Below are 18,875 nucleotides of genomic sequence, written 5' to 3'. Positions count from 1 at the left end.
CAAAATGAAACTATATTTTCTTCAGAAATAAGAGACATTTAAATGAGTTTTCTGAGTAGCCTACAGATCACTTCCCCTTTTAAACAAACAAAAAAGGTCAAATCGCTTAATGTGTCCAAGAAATAGGGCATCGCAAAGATCAGAAAAAGTAAACCTGTCATTTTATCTACAGTTTGCAGGAAATAAAAAAGAAGATTTGTAACGGCAATTTAAAGTATTTTGTTTAATATGTTTAGTTTTAGAGAAAGTTAGTTTATTTTCAACAGACTACTTCTGTACACTAGCTACATTCTATGAAAAAGTTTCAAGAAATTTCATTAGTATTTTTTGAAGGTGCAAGCCCACTTTTTTGTTTAAAAAATAAATTAACAAGCACTATGTATTTGAAGATCACAACCGGAAGGTTACAGTAACACACAATCTGTTCATTTACATGCTCGCTCAGCTACAAAATACAAATCTGATTCGCTGACCTACATAGCTACACGTAAATGCTGCGAGCATGCGCAACCAAACAATTCACAGACACTCACAGATATGTCTTTTCAGTGCATGACATACTGCATTTTAAAGGAAATAGGCAGAGCCTAATCAAATGTGTTTTTACATCCATTTCCAAGATTTCATAGACTTTTATTTAAATTCACAATTTTTGTGACTTCCGTTACAAAATCATATCCTTATTCATCGTAAAAACCAAATAAGTTTATTTAACGCGGTTGCATTATAGTTTGCCAGCAATCATCTGAATCCCTTTTTCAGAGTTTGTACCATGCAAATAACCGAAAATATTGGACGTACTATCCTGTATTGAAAAAAAATCTTGTAGCACAGTAATAATAAGAACAAGAATGTGTTGGACCTGGGGCACTTTGTAATGTACAATGTGTTTAAAACAGCAGTTGCTGTATTAAAATTAGTCAAATTGATTGCATTGTTCAGCAGTTGATACCTATGCGTTCTCCTTTTTCATCTGCATATACGCAGGGATGAACACTGAGCAGCTTCTCCACAAAAACGGTCATCCATGTTGAAGCTGTAATAACATTAGCGACGAGGTCAGCGACAAGGTCAAAGTTTAGTTGACAGCGAGTGCAGTTTGAGCAGGGCGATTGCCGATAGAAAATATAAACTGCATGGCGACACGACAGCGATTATCACCAGTCTAGCGATGATAAGTGTACAAGAACATACCCGCCACTGTGTTTGGTGGGCGTTCATTTCGAACCCTGAGTACGTAGCAGAAAAAAAGAACAAACTACAATACATTTGTATAGTATGTCACATACAATTGCCAAGTCAGACCATTTAAATACCATTATACACATAATACAAAAGCAGCAATTTTAAAGTTACATCAAAACCCACTAAGATAAGAAAGCCATTTTGTAAAAGTACGTTTTTAGTCTTGACTTGAAAACTGTAACGGTCCCAGCTTCCCTGATAAACGAATGCAGAGCCTTCCATAATTTCTGAGCTTTACAAGAAAAAGCCCTACTTCTATGTTGCTTTTGTTGACCCTAGGAATAACTAGCAGCCCCGCATCCTGTGATGTCAGGGTGCGGTTTGGAAGAAGCAGGGTCATTATCTCCTGGGAATGGCTAAACTATTCAGGGCTTTGTAAGTTAACAGCAGAATCTTAAAATCAATTCTATACTGCTAAGGGAGCCAGTGCAAAGAGGCCAAAACAGGGGTAATAGGTTCACTTTTCATGGTTTTAGTCAGAATTCTAGCAGTGGTATTCTGAACAAGCTGCAAGCGGGATAACATGTGTTTTGGGACACCAGAAAAAAGTGCATTACAATAATAAGTCTCTCTGCATCTCTTTGATGTGTGATTACAATATTATTGTTGCTGATATGGGAAAACACATTCAGAGCAGTTTTATGATACTAGGCAGCAAGCATTGGGACAGCCACCCAACTTGTAGCGAGCATGGTAGCTTAGGGTTAAGTGCGACTTGAAATGAAATGACTATCAATTTCATTCATGGAGAGCTGCCAGGAAAGTGACACGGTTTGGTGTGGTTTTCCACAAGAATAGAATAAATTGGGTGGTAAGTGTTTTTATAATGGCAAATATATATGTAACATTGTTTATATTATTATTATTATTATTATTAATACATTATAGTAGTCATTAAACAGATCATAGACATTGGTCTTTGCTTTATTGTGTTGGCTTGCTGGCATATTATAGAACACTTACTTTGACAAATCAGTATATGTTTTGTATCAACCTGTAATCAATCTGTAGGTATGAGCAGATAGTTTAACTTAAATCACATTGAAAAAGGTATATCTGTAGATGGATAGATAAACACACACCCACACACTTGTACATTATGTACGACAAGTATTTATTTTGGCGTCACAGTATTTGTCAGGTTCAAATTAATTGATTAGGTTTCAGGTGTCAGTAATGTTTAGTCTGTCAGCTTTCTATACCAAAAACTTTATTCTGTGGTATGTAAATATATAGTAATATATAAGTATTGAGAAGTATGCTGTGTATAAAATAGGTGATCCTACATGGTAATGTTTTGTCACATCCCACATCGCTGCTTCAGTGCAAACCAGCATTTAAAAAAATAAGTTTTAAAAAAGTAAAGGTCACGAAATAATACAAATATTTTAAAAACAACTTTGTGTATGGAGTCCTGGGGTATATTTATATTTAAGCAGCGTGACAAGTTAACACGAGAAGGTTGGTGTGATTATCTGCAATGATGGCGTTCTACTGTCTGAAGCTCAGTAAAAGTAGGTCCAAAATAGGTTGTTTTGCATCTAAACTGACAATTATTCAGCTTGGCAACAGGAAGAAATTGAATCTAGATATATTAGGGAACAAAATGATACCAAAAAACCTTAGTCTGATTTGGGGGTGCAGCCAACTCAAACTAAGGGCTTTCTACGTTTTGGCTCTGGACTAGTTATAATGTTTGCATGGTTAGTACTCCAAATCCAGCCCAATTCCATGCTCATTTCTTCAAAATGTCAGGGCTCACTTTGTAATCAAAAAACATTCCCATAGCCTTATTCTGGCATTTGTATCTCAATTGAGTCAATATGGTCGCTAACATATTATGAAAGTTAATAAAGTACAGTGGATTCAGTGTTCCGCACCTTGGGAGGCATTTAATTAATCAAAGATAACAGAAAACTGTAAAAGGCAATGACAGGAAAAGACAAATAAGCTGTGGCATAATGGCATGAATGATACACTTTTTATTAATTTCCCGAAAAAAACAACAAAAAAAAAATACCAGCCAAATGCAATAAGATTATACTGTAATAAATCATTGTCATGATAATAAACTTGTAAACTTGTTCTTTCACTTGTAACCGTTCTTAGTTGACCTCATGTTTGGTTGGTATGCTGAGTTAATAAATTCTTGTATTTCTATTTCACTTCCTCTGCACATTAAAAAAAGACGGTCCTGGCCTTGAATACATTGATTTTCAAAGATAAGTTCAAACTATCCTGATGGAGCAAGCCCAGACTGAGAATTTGATCAGTCTGGGAATAGTCACCCTTTAAATAAATAAATAAAATAAATTAAAAAAACAAAAAAACATAAACATTGGTTTTCTATAAGCTGATCCAGGTTTCTAAAGTTGCTCATGACAAACAGTGAGTGAATCATAGTGTGTATATAAGGAAAACCTTTATTTTTATCTGGTATTCGGTTCTTTGAAAACATTACATTTTCAGTAAAAAGGTAAGGTAAATATGATGCTTTTAACAATTTTTGTTGCATTTGTTTTGCAGTATTAAGGAACACATTTTTATTAATGTGGTCAGTATTTGAGAAGTAAAGTAATGTCTGATTTGTTTTTATCACTCTGGTTTTAGGTTACTCCTTTGCCATGCCATGCAGATGGCCCGTTCTCCTGCAAAAGGCCTTGTGGACGGCTCCTGTTGTGTGGGAACCACACTTGCATGAGGGAGTGCCATGTAGTGTCACAGCTCGGCGACACACAGGACAAACACAAGGTATTTCAGTCATAGCAAAACCAAACGTGGCAGCTTCCCATGTGGATACGACAAAATATCCAGTTTATTCTAGGCAAATGTAACTAGCATGTAAAAATGTAAGGAGACTGTAACAGGGATGGCAGTAGTGGTGATATCAGGTCAGATGCAGGAACAATAACAAAGGCACTCCTGCAGGGCAAAGACACAGTGTGCTCCGTTTATTTAAGCAAAAATAAAATAAATATTTAAATACAAAAATACTGCTCACAGAGCCAAGTAAAACAGGTGTACAAAAACAATCGCAAGCACAAAATACTGTGGTCATGCTGGGCAGTAGCCTTCACTGATTGTACTTATTATTTTGTATTTTTTTATTCTTGCACGCCTCTCTCGCTTGCTCCTTCAAACACCCACCTCGAGCAGGGAGAGCTGCAGGCTTGTATCTCGTGGCCGAGGGGTTTAACTAGCTAGTACTTATTCTGTTACCCCTCTGCCACAGTCTGCACAAGTTTATTAATGTGGGTGGGGCTTCCCATCCATGCTGCAACACAATACAAAAAGCTAACACACATCTACACTGTCATAAATAAATCATAATACAAAATTAAATACAAATTATTCATGGGGTGGGGGGAAGAGTACCCCGTTCTTAAATAAATCCAGAATAAAAACAAAACGATAATATGGCGGACAGAACCTCGCTTGTCCTCCACATATAAAAACAAAACACATTTTATGGCAGGGCTTTGCCCTGGCCCCTTTTCATGTACAGGGTTCCTGGCCCTGCTACGGTGACAGACAAATGTAGACATGTATGTATCCACAGACCAGAATCTAATACTAATCTAAAGTCTCATTACAGTAGGATATGCGGTTATCCATATAGAAATATAAAGCAGGAAAGTCCTACAGTATGGATATACTACTGCATCCACTATATGAGACTGAACACCGTACCCTTGAGTACCCTGTACAAATCAAACAATTTCTTTTTGGCACAGGGCCATAAAAGATATTTTAAAACTATTAAAAACATTTTTTAACGCTAAGACATGTGCTATTGGATTAATGTCTACAGTACACAGGACATTGCTAAAGTAAGCTTCCAGTGTAAATAACTTTTTGAAACAAAACTACTTTGAGAATGCATAGTCTGTCCCTAAAAAAAAATGAGTTCACGTTATTAAAATAAACTGACTGGAGCTATGAATAAGACGAACACTATTGAAGCTTTTTTTAGGCAACATTATTATGAGATCGTAATAAAGTCAGTTGACTTTTGATTATAAATAAAAATGATGCATCACTGACAGTTAAGGTTAACAGTAGGCTTAATACAAGTTATGCTGCTAATCCCGAGTATCTTTACCTGACTGCCTCTGCACTTTTCAGTGCTTTTTCTATTCTTGCTGTGTCTGGTGAGTTGTATTTCTTTTTATGTTTTAGCTATGAGAATCCACATGCGCATGAAGCTATTTTAGTTTTTAGCGGTTATGTGGGAGCCATGAGGAATATTCTCTTGACCGGGTGTGGAACGCAACACACATGGTGTCTCATATCCCCGTCACCAGGGGCTTCATTTCCTGTAAGGGATAATAAAGCTTCAACACACCACCCTCAGTTTCCATGCAACTTCTTCGGGTGTGCGTTGAAATGGATATGGGATAGTAAGCAATTTGCTTCCCTCACTGTTTATTTCAAAGCGGTATCTGCTGAATAAAAAGTTTCCATGCCAATGGAAAAATCCCATCTCAGTAGACATGACAGTCTCCTGACATGACCCTTGGGCCTTGCATTGTATGGTGCGACATGAAGGAAGTGGTTTGCAATATGAAAAACAGGATAACTTCAAGATAGAATCAAAATTTTATAGGTCGTTTTTCAAATTTCCAAACTGCGTGGGTGACGAATACAATTGATGTACCTGTGTGACAAATTAGTCAGAAATGGAGACAGATTGTTTGGGCTAATTTAGCTACTGTAATCTTAATTGTTATTAAAATGTACATTTCTTTTTGTAACTTTGTATTTATAGGTGTACATGTTTGAAACATGGTGCCTTTGGATTTTTTTTTTGGTCTTTTTTTTTTTTCCTAGGTGATTTGATTTAAGTATTTTTCATCCCTCCCAATTGTAGGTTGCTATGCTTGTCTCCATGGCACACTGTAAGCAAAGCGGTTGCTCAGTAAATAACCTTACTGAAATAGCTTTACACCCTGCTAAGGCCTTGCCTCCTTCGTTTAGAAAATGTCAGGAAGGAAAGGTGTTTGTACTTGATAGCTCTCTTCCCCAGCCTTGCATTTCTATTCAAATACATAGATTATTTAATGTCAAGTGGCCAGACATGAAATCCCAACCCAAACATCGCATATTAGCATTGTGGCACATTTATTGACTCTGTGGAGATAAATGTGCGTGTTTCCCTTCCTGGTGGTCTGTGTAGTATTGCAATACATGTTAATAAGTATCTGTGATGGAATAAGCAACACTTGCAAACCTGTTTCCACCAGGAAGGGACTCGGACACAAGGGAGCAGCAGGTTTGAACACGCTACTGTGCACTTTAATAATAAAGAAAAATAACAGACAAAACACTAACAAAAACACATTTTAACAAAACAAAGGCACAAGGGCCAAACAAAAGGTTCTACGAAACTTGCGTAAACACAGGACGGGACACGGAACACAAAACATGCACCTCCACCTCTAACACCAACATCCGTTCTAATCAACCCGGTAACACCCATGATCACCCTATGTATATACCTGTGGCAGGATCCTTAATGATTTATTCAATTACTGGCTCTAGCCAAATTCCCACGTGTTTTTGCAAGGAGGATTTTAACTCCATCCACGGAAACATAACTTACTGTGTTTTAAACTGAACAAGTCAATGTACATACATGTATTTTGCACCCTACTCTACAGTGAATATGATTGTCTATGCCTTTGGTCTTGTAAAGTAAGACATTCAAAGTATACCAGTTTCACACATGAATCTAGGGTCTCGTATATCACAGTTTTGCGTATCTAGAATATTGTGCAACTATATGTACTTTTGTCATATCTACATTTTTGCATACAATTGTATAGAGAAAACATGGTAACAACATTGATTATAAATTATTCACAGTATGGGACCCTAAGTGGGGAACGTTACATTGCCTCTGGCGCTGCTGTGGGTGAAGAAGGCAAAAACCTGTTCCTCCTCATTGTGCTACAGCCTGGTGAGCAAGAACAGACACCTGCAGGGCTGGCCTTTGTCCTCCAGAGGCTGGTAGCTTAATGATATCTGCTGTCAAGCTCCTGTGTGATTGGAGGACGTCCATTGACCTTTAGTTTTCCTGAGTTGTTGTGGGGAATCGCTGTGATGAGAGAGCCTAATTTGGCATTCTAAGTTAGGGGGAATATGGAGGCACCTGTCCGACCATCTGTATGCACAACATGCATACTGTGGAAGTAGGTCATGGTAATCAATTTTTACACGATGCTGACAGCTCTCTTTTTTGTATTCCAGCCATGGATGGGTGTGTGTGTGTTTTGGCTAATGACGATTTCCTTACTGTTCTTCTCCCTGTGCCTGTTGCAGGCTGGTAAAGAGTGCCAGCAGTGTGAAGAAGGGTGCTCAGAGCCCCGGCCTCCTGGCTGCTCCCACCCATGCGTGCTGCCCTGCCACACCGGAGCCTGTCCGCCTTGCACACAGATGATCAGAGTCAAATGTCACTGCAAGATCATGTCCCTTTTCATCGAGTGCTTGTAAGTGATTTGATTGATGCTTAAGCTGTAGCTGAAAAGCAGTGAAACGCTGCATTGGAAAGTCATCGATTTGTATTTTAGTTCATTATAAAAATCAAACTTCAAGTGAAACCCTACTTCTGAATGAGAGAGCCTTTTGCACCTAAGAGTTTTAACTGCATGCACAGAATGGATGTTTTATTATGCAACTTTGTAAAAGTTTAGTTAACAAAAAGAAAAATATTCATTCTAATAACTCATTCTACCACCTCCTACCCACTGTGTATCATTGAAAAATCTTTTCTACTTTTCTTTATCGATTACAAATATTTTTTTGGCGGGACTGTCACTTTTCCTTTTTAGTTTCATTTGATTGAGTACTGATTTAAAATGGTCTCCTCCAAACAATGTGTAAATTGTATCATGTTATTGAATTGAATAGTGTATGTGCTCTTAATTCTGCATGATCACAGCATTTGTACTTGATGTGTTTTATTTCTGTATTTTTAGGAAGATAACTACTGCTGATAAAAACACAAAAACAATTCTGGGTTCCTGTAAAAACCAGTGTCCGAAACAGGTATGTTTCACCTTCCTTAAACATTTTAACAACCTATACTTGGGCTGTTATAAAATGCAGGTTTGTTAAAATTTAGCATCAATTACAATATATACAATCTGCCACTGTTTATAAAATGTATTTATATTTAAGAACATAAATTTGATTTTAAGAGATTCTTGTAGAAATGATTACTAAATTTCGGTCACAGTTATTTAATATTTTTAGAAATTTTAAAACGGTTTTTGTGAACTCTATGGAGTTTGAGAGGTTGCCCTGCCAAAACGTTGAAAAAAAACAAAACATTATAAAATATACACAGATGGGAAACTTAATATGGTAGAATTATGCGCACCGTGACTGAAGGGGATATACCTATGTTTTACAGGCTTTGCCTACATTGCATTTTGCACATTCCTTTAACGAAATGCAAGGTTAGCATGTCCAGGGATTCAGAAATGCAACTGAAGATCATATTGACAAGATGTTTACCAATGCAGTTGCTTGGAAGCAGAAATACAGGGCTTAATGTTCTGTACTTTTCAGCACTCGTTGCTGTGTGGTACTGGAACTTTGTTTTCAAGTTCCAGTAGCTGCTTTTCCTTTACTATATCGCTGTGAAAGGGTAGCCGGATAGTCAAAGTAGCAGGAATAGGATATCCAGGAGTCAGGAGATTGTAGTTCAAAGCATTTTTATTTCACAATTACGAAATAAAAAATTCAGTGCACAAAATAAAAACAGCACAATCTAATGAGTACAACCTGCTGCTCTCTGTGCCTTCCCAAACTAATTTACCCTGGAGCTGTCTCCAAGCTCCACTTTTAGTTAAACAAAATTGAAAGGTTTTTTATTTTTTTTTTTCCATTCAAAGCTATGGCAAGTAGGTTTATTGCATGAGAAAACAGAAAAAGGAAAGACACAAAGCAATAATGAACAGATATAGGCCCATGTTCAGTATTGCATTAAAAAAAAAAAGAAACTTGTTTCTTTTTACTAAACATTTTAAAGCTAATAAATAAACAATTACCACAATGAACATTATCATAATGTGTTGCTTAAAACATAGTAACACAATATATTCATAATAAAGTTGAGTTCTTACCTATAAACAACAGTAACACTTAGCTCAGTTCAGATGGTTGTCAAGCTGATGCACTGGGGAGACCGCACTGTGGTTGATCCCCAGAGCCAGCATCGCAGCCGCTGTGTGTGCTGATGCGCTGGGGAGGCAAAATAAGCTGATCCCTGGAGCCAGCCATCAACACCAGGCAGAAGGATATCTACATCATCAGAGGGAAAGAAACGCAAATGGATGGAGGTGAAGATGGATCACATTAGTTTACGGTAAAGCTGCGTCTTAGTTGATGCTTATCTTGGCGAGAGCCAAGTTCAAATCGGCATGAAGTTTAAAATCTATTCATGTAATGGAAATCAAAGTTTGGGACTTGCTGTCTGTAGTAGCTTGGTGTTTACATTATTATCAGCATATTTTAAGTGATTGGAAGCTGAAATTACTTTTTTTAAACACCCTTTTCTTATACCACTGCAGTACTATAATACAGTTTTAATAGCTGAACTGTATTTGTCTTGCTTTCCGATGTAGTGTTAGAAAGTGGTACGCTTACCAAAATGACCTGTGTAATGTCAGCAAGTGGTACTTTGTCAGATTTTAGTACATATGCAATCAATTGCTATCTGATGGGTGTTTCGCTAATGCGAAAAGGAAGTACATTGTTCACTTTCTAATGTGTGTTTTGCAGCTGTGCATAAGTGGTACATGCTTATTTAACCCTTTCAGGACCAGGCATTTAAGTGGGATGCTCCCCCAGGACCAGGCATTTCTTGGCTGTATTTGACTCTCCTTCCTATAAAAAAAAAAAATCACTAAACATTTTTTTTTTATAGTAGCTTCTTGGAAATGGTGTCCTTTTTTCAGAACACTGGTAAACATTATGAAGTACTTCAGAAACCATGCAAACTTTATGCTTTTGTATTTCTTTAAACAGTATTTTTTATGTAAAGTGTTTTTTACTATGTATTCTGCTTATAGAGACATGGATAAAAACATGTTATTCTGTGGCCCGAAGGATGTTACAATACTTCCTGAAAGTTTTGTTGAAAAATATTGATGTTTGGGCAAATTACAAGACAATGTTTCACCTGTGATTGCAATGACATAATACATGTTTATTCTCAGGGTCTTTATAAGCAATAATGGACAATACTCTCGATTTTCTCAAAATAAATATTTATAAATAAAATAGTTATCAGTATGTTATGTGTTTAAAAGATCAGCTCGTTCTTGATTCTTCGATTTCATTGATAAGGGCTGGAGATCATGTCTATGTTATTGAGCAGCTAAGAACTTGCATCAAAATAAGTATAGAGTTGTTTAACTGAATTTATGTCTAAAATTCCTAGAGTTCTGTAATTTGTCAAATGTACAGCATTGTATTTGATTTTGAAAGTTTGGTATATGGTACGTTTAATTACAGTATTTAATTAGCTTAACTATAGGTGTTAAAGCTTTACTCAATTGCATTAATGTAATGATTTGTATGCTTAATGTGATTTAATAGGTTACTAAATATATATCATCATCAGTATGTACTTGTGGACTAAGTACTTGTGTGTGTTAACTTTATTCTGTACAGTATTAAAAGTAAAATAATTACTACTTGTTTGATTATCCATACAAATCTATTAAGCAAATCATTATCGGTCCCAGTTAGTTCAGATAATTGACTCTGTACTGTGTGTATGTATATGTATATGTATGGTCTCTCTCTCTCTCTCTCTCTCTCTCTCTCTCTCTCTCTCTCTCTCTCTCTCTCTCTCTCTCTCTCTCTCTCTCTCTCTCTCTCTCTCTCTCTCTCTCTCTCTCTCTCTCTCTCTCTCTCTCTCTCTCTCTCTCTCTCTCTCTCTCTCTCTCTATATCTCTATATATATATATATATATATATATATATCTCTATATATATAGACTAACTCGAGCAAACGTCTGTTGGCAGGAGACTACCCGGAAGACCAGAACCGTGTCTTAAATCAAAGTCGTGAAAGCACTGACGTGGACTTTTTTTTTTTTAATAAACTCAAAAAACAAAACAAAATAAAAGCCTATCTCCACTTGGAGACCTATACTAAACACACATTTCTTTAACTAAATAAAGGGCTGGGATGGCTAAGCCATTTTTCCCAACAAAAACACTTTTTAAACTTTTAACTACACCGGACAGCTAAGCTGTTTACCAATCACACACATTTACTTTAGGTACAAGCAGAGAATACCTTCTTTCTTTACACACAGCACATCTTGGCTGAACACAGTCTTTCTCCTTGTACCAGCTCCCTAGCAGTCCTCTCTAATGGAGCTTCAAGCTCTCTCTTTATTCTCTCTGGCTATTCCCAATTAACACCAATTATCTTATTTGGGAACAGCCACATTCTCGCATGTATTTGGCAGGGATAGGAGTTAATCCCATCCCTGCCAACCCCTGTGCTATAAAGTAACCCCCCTCCCAATCGATCGCTACCTTAATCTGCTCCACTCATGGCCTCTGGAAGCGGAGGTCAAAGCAGTAGTTGACCAAAGATCTGATTTTCTGATGATTCTGATCATTACACATGCAGATAATATGGATCTTTGTGTTTTTAATAAGATGACGAGTTCTTGAAAAGAATAGAAAATATTTACATACATACATACATGCATGGTTGTGCAATTTAAAAAAAAAAATCTCCAAGGGACAAAATGCTAGAAAAATGTACTTGTCCTTCTTAAAAAAATCTACTTGTTCCCTCCCCATCGCACAAAACACACACAAAAAAGTAGAATATAACTTTAAGGATTGTGGTTTTATTTAACAGTGAACACAATCAATCAATTAGTGATTAACGGTGTATCTAGCCTTGTAGTTTGACTGGTTCACTAAATTCTTCAAGGTACACAAAAGGTTCCCTGTGCCCCACCTCGCCTCGACAAATCAATCAGTCTTTATTTTATATAGCGCCTTTCATAGTGGTCCACCATCACAAAGCGCTTATGTATAACATACTTTAAGGAAATGTACCTTTCAGTGCACTTTGGAAGACATTTGCTAGTAAATTTAAGTAAAATGCTAAGAGTACAACTGTAATAAGCAATACTTGGAGTTATTTAAATAAAGCTAGCTTCTGACAGTTTTTTCCCCACTCTGTCTCTATAAGCTGAATTCAACTGAGTGTTTTAGTTTGTTGCATCACAGATATGAAATAATTGCCAACTATTACTGCTCCTTTGTGGAATTCTGATTTTTCTTGACGTACTTTCTGTTTTGTAATTGCTGAACCCTGGATTTTTAAAGGACTTGTGTATAATTTGTCAAGTTGAGTTCCTGTGCATTGTTTACTGTTTTTTCTACAGAAATGCAGACAGTATTTACAGTAGGCTCCACCAAATTTTGCAGACACAATGTTTTTTATTTTGTTTAATAGTATGTTTTTTTTGTTTTGTTTTTTAAACTGTACAACATTTTCCAGGTATTATCCCTCTAACATCTTGTCCCATGATGGCTAACTGGAACACTGCTGCAGCAGGGTCATCCTGGTTTCATTTTTTTTCTTTTTTGGAAGGGCAACATTCTTTCCTTGCACTACTCTCAATGAAAAATAAATACATAAAAGTTTGAATGTATAAACACATTTATCATGAGATTAGGCTATTTTGTTTTACAATAATGTGTGTGTGTGTAATATATATATATATATATATATATATATATATATATATATATATATATATATATATATATATATATAGTGTTTGTCTTAAAATGCTTGTAACGTTTTTTTTTATTTGTTTTTTAAACACGCTTGACCACAAAGTTTCTAATCTGCTAATACCTTAGCAACTATGATGTGTGTTTTTTGTAACCAGGCTCTAGTTTTCCATGATTCAAGAAAGCGCCTGTAAGTCAGTAAAGTTCTGTTCTCCGATGTATTTGTTCTTCTCTTTACAGAAAACAGCTCGCCCACACTTTATTTTGTTTAGCTGTCACCCATTTACATGCTTGCTTCTATCTCATTCACTGACCTACACAGCCACACGCAAACCAAACAACTTGGATACTCGCAGATTTGTGTTTTCAGTGCATGACATACTGCATATTTTTAAAGGAAGCGCCTAATCAAATGAGTTTTTACATCCATTTCCAAGATTTGACAGACTATTCAGATTCACGATTTCCGTGACCTCCGTGACAAACTGCAGCTTAGTGTTGAGTAAGCCTCCCAAAGGGGCAACTTTAAAAATTGCTCTAATTAGTAGCATTTGGGACGGGTGGTTCCAGGAGCTACATTGTTACATAAATGCACAGCAGGCATTGAGCTAAGGTTGAGGTTATTCTGACCTAGCTGGAGATTAATTGGTGACCAGAGGTGAAAAGTGCACGTAGCCCCCCTCCTTGTACAGCTAACCATACAGCTGTGGAAAAACAGGCCTAGAATTACATATACAGTAAAATGACAATCACACACTTCACATTATTTGGTAACATTTGAATTGTGTTACACAGTACTAGGTACAAAACCATGATACAAGTACAGTATGAAAACAATGTTGCATATACTTTAGCATTGTGTTAAGCTAATACGCTGTAATGTTTTGTTCTTGCAGTAGATTGCTATGGCTCGCCAATTTTGATTCATTGTTTTGGCTCAGGAAGAATCAAAAGAGATTCAGATGGGTCCCTGCGGTTTGTTTGATTGGAAATGCTATATTTATTTTTAATTGTACGTTTCTTTCTGCTAGATTTAACAACAGATGACATTAGTGTGAGTGTGAGCCAGGTGAAAAATATGTTTTTTAAAGAAATGGTGTTTCTGCCTCCTTCAGTGTTTGTGGTAGCAGACAAAAGTGGGTAGCTGCCAAACAATTTGTTTGAGAAGTACTCTGGACAGTCCTCCTTTTTTAAAATGTATTTATTTATTTATTTAAATCGCCATCCTTTTTTCCCCATCTCGTTACTAGTTTCATAGCAGCTTTAGTCACTTTTTAATTAATTTATACAAATTACCATTGTATGACATTACCATAAATTACTTGGTAGCATTGTTTTAATCTAGGTTTTGTAACTGGTATGTGCATTTTACTGGCAATTAAATTGCTATGGGATTAACCACCTAGTTGAAAAATTATCCAAGCAAGATGAGAATAAAAATACTACAATAATCAAGCTATATTTGGAAACTAATTTTTAACAATGCAGGGAGGTAGAGGAGGCATGTTTACCAAAGGAAAAGTCACTATGTTCTGTAATGCTTTAGGCTTTGAAGGAATACAGATGTATACCATCTGTTGGCATAGATTTGATCAGTCGATGATCACTTGAGAACAGGGTAATAACACAGCTCCCTTTTAGTTTATTGCATGTCATTTATCTTGTTATTGTAGATGACTGATTCAAAGTTTATACAACATTAGAAGATAATCCAATCAATCACAGATGTTGAAGTTTGATTCGGTTTTAACAAAGGTTAAGATTTGTTTTAATGTATCTTAAGTTCAGTCAAACTATGGAAACATTTATATGCATACATGCTTTGCTGTGATTCATTTTAAACAGTCACTGGAAAAAAAAAAAAAAAGAATGAATCATAATATTTTGTGCTTGGGTCCACTTCTGATGCATTATTAGAGGTGATTAGCATATGTCAATCACAGTACCTCTAAACCTACAGTTGTTAAGAAAAGGTAACTTTTTAGGAAGTTTTTGCAGAGCGGAATTTAGGGAATATATGGCCTCTGTCCTATTTGCTAACAAAGAGGACTTGTTTATTGTTGGTGTGTTGATAACCTTTCATGAATGTAGCCATTAAATATGCGCCCCCCCCCCCCCCCCCCCACACCCTTTTTTTGTGATCGTGTTCACCTCTTTTATTCTATTTAGCTGCCCTGTGGTCATCGATGCAAAGAGACTTGTCATCCAGGTGGCTGTGAGGAGAGCTGCAACCAGAAAGTGAAACTCAAATGTCCTTGTAAAAGAATTAAAAAGGTAATTCATTGTATTATATTTGAGCATGAATACCCGATTGACACTATCTAAATAATGAGGGATCATTGTGTTTTGAAAACTGATATTTTGCATGAATAAATGGAGCGTTTACACTCCTGTTAGTAGTTGATACAGTATCATGGCAAATCAGTTAGTGACATGCAAACACAGAATTTCTGAATTGTTTCTGCTTAACACTGTAAATCTGGAGCGGTCTAGAAAATGACAGACTGCTAATGCAGTCTATAACAAATAACTCCTCTCGGTACAGCAGAGCAGTTAAACAATCTCAGACATCGTTTTTGTAGTATATTATTTCCATATAAGTAGTTCATTAGTTATAGTTAGGCTCTCTGCAAATTTAGGGTTCTGAAAGAAATAATATAATACAATGAGCTCTCCTATATATGAGAAGTAATCTATAATTGCATATTTGCAGCTGTAATATATTTTTCATGTTTTATGCTGTAAATACATGTATAGTGATTACATTTCGAAACCAGGCTTATGGAGAGCAAGATAATTTAGTTGTTCAATTAAGGATTACATTTTTCATGCATTGTACTTGTTATATAAACATAATTAAATGAAGATAGAATAATAATGCAATTACATTGCAGCGTTGATGTCTCTAATAGCGAGTGTTGACTTTATAGGCAACAATGCAAGAGTGACATGGTGCTTTGCTCGTAAAGGCATCTTTATTGGTAGCTGGTGTGCTGGTGGCAGTTCACATAGAGGGTGGTCAATATATACCACCATTGATAGTAGCTGATGGACACAGCAACACTTTCTGCTACATCTCCACAGGTTCTAGCCAGTATTTATTTTTGAGTGACCACCGAGTGAGATGCTTTGTATTTTGTAAGCTTGTATCGGAAGTACCGAACAACAGACATTGTATACAATTTTTATTTATACAGGAGGTTCCCTGCTTCAAAGCACGTGAGACGCAGATCTCTGTGGAGTGTGATGAAGCGTGCAAGGATTTGAAAAAGAGAGCTGCTGAGGTATTGTGTTTTTTTTGTTTGTTTTTGTTTTTTTTTGTTAATGAATGAACTAATCTATTATTATTATTATTATTATTATTATTATTATTATTATTATTATATTATTATTATTATTTTTTCTCATTTTACTTAGTTCTTCAGGGTATACTGTAGGGGATCATCTTAGGCCCTACAAAAGGGATCTAGTGGAGGCGGTCTCATGTGCAGTACTGTATGCATGTCACACTTCACACATTTGTGCATATATATCAAACCACTTGTCCAATTATGATGATACTTGGTATTAACATTTTGAAGCTAGTTATTGAGAATATCAGATTCTGTGGATTATCTGTCCTTAAATCCTGTCCTTAAATCTGTCCACCTGCATGTCACACTAACATTTTTGCATATATCTGAAGAACCGCTTATCCAGCTGTCAAAAGTTGCATTAACAGTATTTAGCAAAAGTTATTGAGACTGTCGGATTCTTGAGATATAGGGAGGTGTCTGTCTGTCCGCTCATCCATCGATCTGTATGTTACACTTATTTTTTGCACATAACTGGAGAATTTCTTATCAAATGCTGATTTAAACATTAAATTGCTAGTTCTTATTCTGTACTCTTCTGTAATACTTCTTAATGTTGTCTTCATCATACTGATCCGCCTATTTTGAATTCACAGCCATTGGGGGGGGGGTAGTACTGCACGTTACTGATGTAGTTCTTTATTACCTTTGTTTTCTTCCAGTTAAAAGAAGCAGAAGAAAGGGCTGCATCTGAGGAAGAAAGGAGAAAGCAGCAGGTAAGGAATAATGTGTCTTCATGAGAGGAAATGCAAAAAAAAAACTGATGTGTAAACAAACAATTTTTGTTTACTAGCCAGCACCATTCTCTCGGCGGGGGGGGGGGGGGGGGGGGGGGGGGGGGGGGGGGGGGGGGGGGGGAAATCACTACTACAGCTCTTTCTGTTACATACTGTTAAATAATTGGACAACTATGATTTTCACAGGATACCCTCCTTTGTTTTTGTTTTATTGAAGGATTGCATTTTTTGGATTTAGAAATACAAAAATAGATGAGCAAAAAAAAAAAATAGCATGGTACAGTAGTTAACCCCTTGACTGCCGGGTACATCCTCAAAACAGCTTGCTCAGTGCTGCCAGACTACCAGGTGCATCCATATTAAAAAGCATGTTAAAAAAATATTGGGTCTGGGGATTGAATTTCATTATGTTACACAGATAAAATATGTTCAATGTGACACAGTTGTTAAACCTTATTTAGAGCCTGCTTGAACACTAGCCCTGGCTAGTGCTGTGAATTTAAAACAATCTGTGTGTAGCTTTCGTTTCTGTTCAATGAGGAGCGATAATAAAGTTTCTTACCAAGTCAGATGAACGCCACAGAGAGTGAACTCCCAATCTCCATGTTGCTTGGGTCAGGAGAACAAACCGATCTCTTTCCCATAGATCCATAAATAATCTTTGGCGTCAGAATAGTGTCCCTCCTCCATAAAAACCTGCCCCTATTTAGTGACATTGTGCAATTTTCTCCTGCGTAGCTTGGGTACGGACTCATTGTATAGTTTCACTCTTGTGCTATTTTCATTAAATCCCTTTATTTTTGTTGTTTTTGTCCAAAAGTAAAAAATAAAGGAAGGGTATACACTCGGGTTTAGCTAGTTATTCACTTTAGTTTTTTGTGTTTATTTGCACACATGGCCTTTGTCTATTCTCAGCGTGGGTTACCATTTGTGTTTTATGTGTCGACATGTCCGGTGCACTGACACAAGGTGGTGGGACTCCTTCAACTTGTATACCTCATTCTGATAAGCCGTCTGCCATGTGGTTGCGTGCATTCGCTTATGAGTGACAGGCAGGAGATAGAGACAGAGGTTAAAGTAGATACGCCCTGCAGGCGATCAGGATTTATTTACATATCAACACACTGAACAGCTCACATGATGCTACCAAGCAATGTCACTGCACGGAGCGCCTCAAACGCAGTGTATGAAAACTTTGGTGGAATCTACAATCTCTGAACTAATCTTCTCTGTTCAATAATAAATTAACGTTGCTGAAGAGCATGATTATGGTGGATAAATGGTTATGAGAATATGTGACGGGTTACTGTTTCTGCATTGTGATTGAGATTCATGGAAGACCCAAGGTCTCAGTGGCAAGGTGTTTTGGAAAGATTTTTATAGTCACAGAGTTGAACAAAGTATATTTGACTAATTTTATATGAGCACTGGATTTTCCTCCCTCGTTTGGACTTCACTGGACTGGTCAGGCCCACAGGGGGTCTTTCTACAGGAGGAGGTAAAATCAGTGCTCCATTCCCTTGCCTTAGAACAGGGCTCCATCAAAGAAAAGAGCAATAGAACACAGAGACAAGACACTTCAACTTTTTCAACATTTGGACCTGTTAGTAAACATAGAAAAATCATTGCTGGTTCCAGCACAGTCATTAATCTTCCTGGGGCCAAATTCAACACAGTTTCAGGGAATTTATCTCGCTGAAGAGAGGGTGACAACTAGTCATCAACTGGCATGTCAGTTCTATATGGGTGCCAGACC

At 36.7% G+C, this 18,875-nt stretch overlaps 1 protein-coding gene across 1 annotated transcript in view; it reads left to right on the top strand.

Annotated features, from left to right (window-relative positions):
* nfxl1 (nuclear transcription factor, X-box binding-like 1) overlaps positions 1-18,875 on the top strand; it is a 47,805-nt gene that overhangs the window by 25,323 nt on the left and 3,607 nt on the right. The window contains exons 17-22 of the mRNA XM_041275359.1: positions 3,856-3,996; positions 7,567-7,733; positions 8,223-8,292; positions 15,199-15,303; positions 16,227-16,313; positions 17,045-17,098. Of these exons, the coding sequence (XP_041131293.1) occupies positions 3,856-3,996; positions 7,567-7,733; positions 8,223-8,292; positions 15,199-15,303; positions 16,227-16,313; positions 17,045-17,098 (624 nt within the window). The remainder of the gene's footprint in view (positions 1-3,855; positions 3,997-7,566; positions 7,734-8,222; positions 8,293-15,198; positions 15,304-16,226; positions 16,314-17,044; positions 17,099-18,875) is intronic.

Source organism: Polyodon spathula, chromosome 2, assembly GCF_017654505.1.
Source record: "Polyodon spathula isolate WHYD16114869_AA chromosome 2, ASM1765450v1, whole genome shotgun sequence".
Taxonomy (NCBI): Eukaryota; Metazoa; Chordata; class Actinopteri; order Acipenseriformes; family Polyodontidae; genus Polyodon; species Polyodon spathula.
Note: the sequence above shows the minus strand (reverse complement) of the source record. Positions and strands in the feature narration are given on the sequence as shown.